This window comes from Anopheles bellator, chromosome 2 (assembly GCF_943735745.2).
Source record: "Anopheles bellator chromosome 2, idAnoBellAS_SP24_06.2, whole genome shotgun sequence".
Classification (NCBI taxonomy): Eukaryota; Metazoa; Arthropoda; class Insecta; order Diptera; family Culicidae; genus Anopheles; species Anopheles bellator.
This window is the reverse complement of record NC_071286.1, coordinates 73,709,832-73,717,194: the sequence shown is the minus strand read 5'-3', so window position 1 is coordinate 73,717,194 and position 7,363 is coordinate 73,709,832. Positions and strand designations below refer to the sequence as shown.

The following is a 7,363-nucleotide window of genomic DNA, read 5'->3' as shown; positions in this document are numbered from 1 at the left end:
CGTCTTGATTGAGGTGGTCGGTAGAGGTGGAGGAGCGCTATCTGCGGGTTCCCGGCTGGTTCGCGTCGTTTTCGATGTCGATTCCCGTTTCCCGAAAGGGCGGTTACTTCGTCGCCTCATGTAACTATCAAAGTCTTCGCCTACAAAGGTTGCCGCAGATCTCAAATTCGAGACACTCCGTTTACACTTCTGTGGACAAGCGTTTAACCTGACAGTTCGTGTCAAATTCGGCTGCTGGCGACTGCTCGACACCGCCGCAGCCAGGGTTGGATCGAACCCTTGCCAAGTGGCTGCGGTCGTCGAGCACGGTCGCCACAAGCGCGAAAGCAGGTTTTAGTTGGTTTTGGATTTTCTTGTTGTTTCTCCATTTTCACCTGAAGATGTTGTTGGTGCTGCTGCTGTTGCCGCAGTTGCCGCTTGTCGTTTGAGCGTGTCTTACGTTCGGCAGCCGTTGGCACCAACTGCCAACCAACTTGCTCCTGATTAGCCCGCAGATTCCACTCAGCCAATCCAGTGGCGCTGCGATCTGCCACCATTTGTGCGATGGTGCGCTGTTTGTTGCTCACTTGTTGTTATGCCTCAGACCCCAACGCTGGCGGCTGTTCTCCGAATACTTCAGCTAGAGCCATTTTGAACGCTGCCTGCATTGTCTGCATTTGCTGCTGAAGGCTCGGCTGCTGCCGTTGTTGCTTCTTCTGCTGCTGCTTCGGAGCCGGCTTCTCTTGCCACTGCTCGTGGTGTCGCTGCGAAGGCTTCGCCTTCTTTGGTTGCTGCTGATATTGTTGATTCTGCTCTTGCTGTTGGAGCTGGTATGGCCGCCTTCGCTATCGACGTTGCTTGCGGAGAGTAACTACCAGAGCTTGCGACCGAGACCACGCTCGAGGTATCCTCTTCCTCCCCTGAATTTTCTACACAGGAAGACACAGGGGAGAAGGGTGTCACGTAATCATCTCTCTGAAATTCGGAGCCCGAATCTTCGCTGCCGTCGTGGTACAATAACTAATCAAAAGACATTGATAATTCATTATATTGTGATTGTTGGCGTTAAACGCCTTTCTTTCTTCCTCAAAGACTTTCGAAACCTTTTCCTAGCACCTTCTTAAGTTTATTTTATATCACTATGAGACATAATTGCCCAGTATTTCTGACCAATCCCTGGTCCACTTGTTGGCGTCTAGGTGTAAACTCCCTAGGTGACCCTTCCCTCTTGTTGGAATTTAGCAGTAATGCCAGCTCCATGGTTGGTTTAAGCCATTCGGCTAAATCTTGAAGAGTTCCTACGTTCCCGGTTTGAATCTGGTGGCCGTACCACTTATGTTTCAGATCATCCGGGACCCTGTCTATCGGATCGGTGTAATCACCGATCAGCCACTGATCGTTAAATTCGTTCGTGTTCAAAGAGGACATATAAGTTACTAGGTCGTTCAAGGCCCTCGTAAATGCAATGAACGTCCTCGGCTTGTGCAGCGTCGGCTTCTCTACTCTTAACAGATCATTTAGTAAAGCTTGGTATATAGTGCTAGTTTTTTTTTTCTTATGCATTATAGAGACTTTGAGCCGTAGTGGCCTAACATTCGTCTCTTTCTAACTCTACTTTAAATACCGGTTGCCAATCAGGGTACCAGGGCGTTTAAACCTTGGCCTTCCCGAGAGACGTAAACTGGTATGGGGTTTGGAAGTATTTTGAGCCCCGACTCTGAGGGAGTCGGCAACTATGGGTCGTTGGCAAGGGCTCGCTAAGGAAGTGATTCAAGTAGTTAATGAAGAAAAATTGAGCCCCTACTCTGGGGAGTTGACGACTATGGGTACTGTTAAGAACGTAGTTTCTGCTCGAGAACACGGGAGACGCCGCCAAGCAGCCGTTGACCGTCCATCTGCAACTCTGGTGCGCCGATCAAACCTAAGTTGATGAAACCTGTAACTGCTGGTGACCCAAGCAATATCTGAATCAATCCGTTGTTAAATGTTGAATGAGTACAAGAATCACACAGCATAAAATCTTCCACCATGTCAATTTTTAGGTTTAGCAATGGCGATTGTACTGGGACCCTCTTCCAGTTTTCGCCCTCGCCAACGTCTTCATCCAGATGGTGGTCGCTGTATCCTCCTAACTGGTGGAACACTTTGTCGGTTTTCGCCTCACTCTTTAAGATGGGATAAGCCATACGCTTGCCATCGCTGTGGGCAACAAGCGAGCGTTTATGGCACGCCATCTCTTACTGTCTCTCAGAAAACAAAACCCTATTTACATGCACAACAAACTGCACAAATAACAAACCCACAAACAATGGGCAATTGGATGTGCTCGATTGGGCGAAATGACTTCATACGTCAAACCCAAAAGAGTTCAAAAACCGATCAGAAATTGTTTAGGGATGGCCTTCTTCTAGAACCTTTTTTGCGCTCTTCTACTCGGTGTGTTATAAGTGGGGGATGTGACGCGCTTGGGCCCACGATGTCGGTAACCGAACGGGAACGAACGGGAACAACCACAGGAGTTGCACATATGCAGAGTGTATTAGAAATCGGAGCAATGTTTCAACATTTTGGGGCCTTGGCAGGCAATGCACCGTATCTTTTCTTGATGACCTTCGACACACAGTATGATGGCCGAGTTTGCCATATTACATAACAGATATAAGACAACTACCGCTGCATTAGTGAGGACAGGCAGTTCCGGTCCGACTTCCACAGCATCGATCGATGTGATACGATGGTGACCACCCGATTATTGTATGACCACACAAAAGGCGCACGCTCTTTCTCCGGATCAAGCGGCGATTTCCTTCGCGTGCGGCAACAACGAATGGGAGCGACACGAGCGCCTATGGACGAAGCAAAAATCGGTACGGAATATTTTCGCACGAACCTATATCGGCGGACAACCACTCATCTATTAATCAGTCCGTTAATATTTCAGTGGATTGCGCGGCAGGGCAAGACGATGCTTGAGAAAAGCAGCACAGAAATTCGGCTGGATTCGTCGATCCTTCAAACGACGAGGTCTCGACCTCGACTACGGGACCAATGAACCAATAGAGTCCAATGTAGTAAGTGACCATATGTAGAGTTACATCCATCGGTGCAAAGATTTTGCTCGAATCTCCTTTGACTGAACTGCGGTTTTCCTTTGCTTTTTGCAGCCCAGCTTTAATACCATCCGACTAAAGCGGAAAGCACCGGCGCGGTAACATAAAGGGAACGATGCGATTGCAAACTACTTCGACACGCCGCGCTCAGTCGGTGGATTCGTCAATCGCGTATTTATTGTCTCTGATAGAGCTGGAAACTCCGACGCTGGTTGGTGGAGTCAGAGAACGACCTACGACAACGAGAACACCTCGGCGCAGTGGCTGCGCGAGATCGTCTTGCGGCCACAGAAAGTAAACGCGCGAAAGAAGAGCGCATTCGGGGAAGGTGCGCGACAAGAGAGAGCAGCTCGACCGGCAAGAAGTGGCGAAGATTTATCTATTTTGGCCTCCCGTTATTATGACATGGCCAGATTCACAAAGTTTCTCCAATTCACTCCGTTCCTGGCTAAAAGGAAACTTAAATAGATGGCAATTTAAACAGAACACAGGAAAACATAACATAGTACAACCGAACCACAGAAAAGGAAATCATGTGTTTCAAGCAAGATAGGGCCACCAGCGCAAGAAAAACTTACAGAGAGAACAATTTAGAAGACAACTTCATTTGGGCAACCCACATAGCAGCGATCCCAACATTAGTTCTGTTTCATTGGGTTATAGGTAAGCAGGAAAAAACACATGCAAAGAAAACAGAAACCATCGTAAAAGCCCGTATAGGTTCTTCCTTTAACCGAATGTTTGCCAATACAATACATGATACAAATTCTCCACTGTGCGCTGGCCAGAAAAGACAGCGACGTACGAAAGTGTGGAGATGCAGGAGAGGTTCAACGCACTTATGTAAAAATGATCGATTAAAATAGAACAATGTAGATGGTCGCAAGAATGGAAAAAAACGAGTTTGCTTTCTTAGTGTCGGGACTTCTCAGCCCATGTGTTTATGTTTGGTAGTGGATTCGCCGAACTATCGCGGCATTATCGAAAACTGACGAGACCCTTTTAGTCGCGTTCGAGCGGAAGATGCTCAGATTGATATTTGGCCCCGTATGTGAGGAGGGGCAATGGAGGAACCGCTACATAAAGCATAAAAACTCTCTCGCTCTCTCTTCTCTCTCGTTCTCGACGATCAGCTGTCCGCTTCGGTTTGTTTACATTTTTGCGTCGTACTCACTCGCGCCATCATCGTGTCGCGGGCCGAGCGAACGCGTGTTTTATATTTACTTTCGCTTTCGGCCGCCGATGTCGTCATCGTCTCAATCACCCCGTTTGTTTTGGCTTTGCCGGTGACCTACATTTTCCGTGACGACGCCACACGCGGTAAGCACCAGCTATGCTTAGCGCTCCCTACGTTCGGGGCCAAATTTGAATGAAACTCACCGACCGGTCACCGATCCGATGCTTAGATATCCGTGGTCTGTGGCCGGTCTAGAGAATATCAGATATCCCAATTCGGTTTCCGATGCGCTGTTGATCCTGGAGCGGTCGTGATGGAATCAAACCTTTGACAAGTTTTCGACGATTATCGTCTGAGGCAGGGATCGGAAGTCCGCTGTTCGTGTTTTGTCAACAATCAACAGTATCGTCACGATAAACGCCACCAAACTGCGCAAGCGTGTGTCGAGGATTAGTAGAAGTATAAATGCACAGACCACCAGGCGCGCGCTTCTGGTGCTTGTTTGGTTGATATCAGCAGGCCCTTGCACCTCTTTTAACTTCTCCGTTTTTCTGTTGGCTTATTAGAGCCTTAAATTTGTACGAAACAGGAGCAGAACGGCCTCAGTAACCATTGCAATTGCGCTCAAATTTGGATAAACTTCTCGCTCGTCTGGTTGGTTGCTACGCAACCCTATAACACTGTTTACCGCTGCCAAACAACCGCGTCGGGGGTTTCAAGGCCTTCTAGCTGAGCCTTACCCACAGGATAGATCATGCCAAATGGTTTCCCGCTTGACGTCACTGCTACCATTGCAGGCAACCTAGAAGAGCTGGCCCTAGCGAACTCTAGCGCACCGGCACTATTTCGCGACCCTGCCAAAGCCTTGGTAACGGGCCCAGGTTGCAGCACTGTTTGGTGAGTTCGATTCGATTTTTCACATCACTGTGGACCGTTCCCTGGAGCGGTCGTCGTAAGTGCTTGTTGTGTGCCCGAAAGGATACTGCCTAATTTTGTGACACATTTATAGCACCCAAACGCCCCAGGCGGTAGGTGAGCTTGTAATAAACCATGGATGATCCGGATGATGGCGATGAGCAGGATATGGAAAACGACGGCGATCCGCTGGAAGGCGATCTGGACGGTGACGGGGATGGTGATGGGGACGGGGAGGGTGATGGCGAGGGCGAGGGACATCCGCACGAGCACGACAGTGAGGAGGAGGAGGAACCGGAAGAGGAAATATCCGAAGGTGATCTTTTGCAGGTAAGTTTGGCTGGCTCCCAGAACTGGGACGATGTTACGTAACGCTGAATGCGCTTGCGTTTCGAAGTTGGTAACACCCTCGCACAGACACTGTACAGAAGAAACGGAGATGACGAACCTAGTGTTCCTGCACAGCTGCACCTAACACTCACTCCCAACAGCACCGATCACCGAATCAACTAGAATCCTGACGCACTCCTTGGGATCCTCGATCGTAGATGTTGTAGAGAAGCAGGGTTCGCTGTCCCCGGACCGACGGCGCACGGCGGGTCCCTTGTGTCTATTTCGGGAATTGGCGTCGTTAGCCGCCGGGTGGCCAAGACACCAAGGCCATTGTTAAATCGATAGAGTGAAGTCAGAGCGACAGCTCTTGAACTCCTTCATGCTTCGGGCTCCGTTTGGTTTCAAAATTAAAGCCCTCGTCGAGTGGAATCCCAATCCATATAGTGTACCGTCAACAGAGCAGATAGAGGACTCATTCAATCCACATTCAACGTCCAAAACTGTTGCGACCTCTCGAGATGCGGGCCCAGTGCGTTGTACATAATTTGGTAGCATTAACATTTAGTTTATCGTTATTTAGGTTATTTCATTTGATGCGTTGTTTCTAATTAACATTTTACAAACCCGAAAACAGTCACCCGAAACGCATACTAACGCGCGCACGTTGATACGTTTGCATTTACTTCCGTTACATTTCAGATTCGGTTCAAACCACACGCGCTGACCGAGTAGTTTGACGAATCTGTGCGCTCCCGTTCGCGTCCATGATATTTGCATGACCATGTTTTTGGACCGATTTTTCGCGAGCCCCTTTTTCGCATGACTCATTCCTTCCTTTTTCCGGTTCCGGTTTTTGTTGCAATAATCAGCAAACGTTGACGGACGGATTAATTGCAATCGAAACTGTCCGAGTGCGTAGTGTGTTGTTGCGATGGTACCCAGTATAGAAGCACAGCCTACACTGTTGCCCGCCCTTTTTCCGTTCTAACTAGTGACATAGATATTAGTGTGTGACATATTAGTGCGATAGAATGGTAGTGCCGTGCGTGGTGTTGTGTCGGAACACGAAGCCGGACACGAGCTTGGTAGCCACCGGGTGCTTATAGGCTTGGTACCGGAAAAGCCTGTCGTACACTCCAATCCACCCCGTGGAAAGCACCTTCGAAGCCTCACTCGGTTCCGATTTTTGCCTATTGCCGATTTGATTTTGATTCACCCGCGAGCCGCGGCGAGCGAACAGCGTCTTTTGTGTCCTCCGTAACTGCGTGTTTTTGTTTGTTTTGGATTGGCCGGACGACGACGTGGGGTTTTTGTGAACTTTTGAACCCGCTCGGGAATGACGGAATCACCGGACTCACAGCGTCGGCGGGAGGAGTGCGAGCGAAAGGCCCGCCGCGGCGAGATGGACCCCCGGCTGGAGTTTACCTTCCAGCTGCTGATGGACGCCACCGGTCTGCCGAGGCACCAGATTATGGATCACATCTTCGAGGGTAACATGGTAAGTCCCCGGGGTGGGGTTTCCGCAGGCCACGCACCGTTTAACGCGACGCCCTTTCGGTAGCTGGACGAGATCAACCAACTGTTTCTGCCCAACATGCGCAACAAGCTGATGTGGTTCTACCAGGAGGTGGACGAAGTGGACGCACCGGCCGACCGGGACGCCAACAAGCCCGGCCCGTCCCGTGCCGGCGCCTCCAGCTCATCCAAGACGCCGCAGGGCGCGTCGAGCAGCGCGCACTCGCACACCAAGCACAAGCTGTTCATCACGGATGGCTGGAGCTGCGCCTTCACCGGCATCTGTATCTACATGTTCCGGATCAACATCCAGAAGCAGCTGCCCGAGGAGGGA

At 50.0% G+C, this 7,363-nt stretch overlaps 1 protein-coding gene and 1 long non-coding RNA gene across 3 annotated transcripts in view; both read left to right on the top strand.

Annotated features, from left to right (window-relative positions):
* The first annotated feature begins 1,594 nt into the window (after positions 1 to 1,594).
* LOC131209596 (uncharacterized) lies at positions 1,595 to 3,967 on the top strand. Of its 2 annotated transcripts, none has more exons than XR_009156852.1 (3): positions 1,595 to 2,846; positions 2,921 to 3,050; positions 3,144 to 3,967. It is a non-coding gene; the product is annotated as an uncharacterized LOC131209596 (long non-coding RNA). The 2 variants fall into 2 exon arrangements; XR_009156853.1 differs by having other exon boundaries at positions 2,905 to 3,050.
* Positions 3,968 to 5,316: 1,349 nt separating this feature from the next.
* Positions 5,317 to 7,363, top strand: part of LOC131209603 (dynein axonemal heavy chain 5) — an 18,041-nt gene continuing 15,994 nt past the window's right edge. The window contains exons 1-3 of the mRNA XM_058202705.1: positions 5,317 to 5,511; positions 6,875 to 7,012; positions 7,076 to 7,363. The exon at positions 7,076 to 7,363 is cut by the window's right edge and continues 14 nt beyond it. Of these exons, the coding sequence (XP_058058688.1) occupies positions 5,317 to 5,511; positions 6,875 to 7,012; positions 7,076 to 7,363 (621 nt within the window). The remainder of the gene's footprint in view (positions 5,512 to 6,874; positions 7,013 to 7,075) is intronic.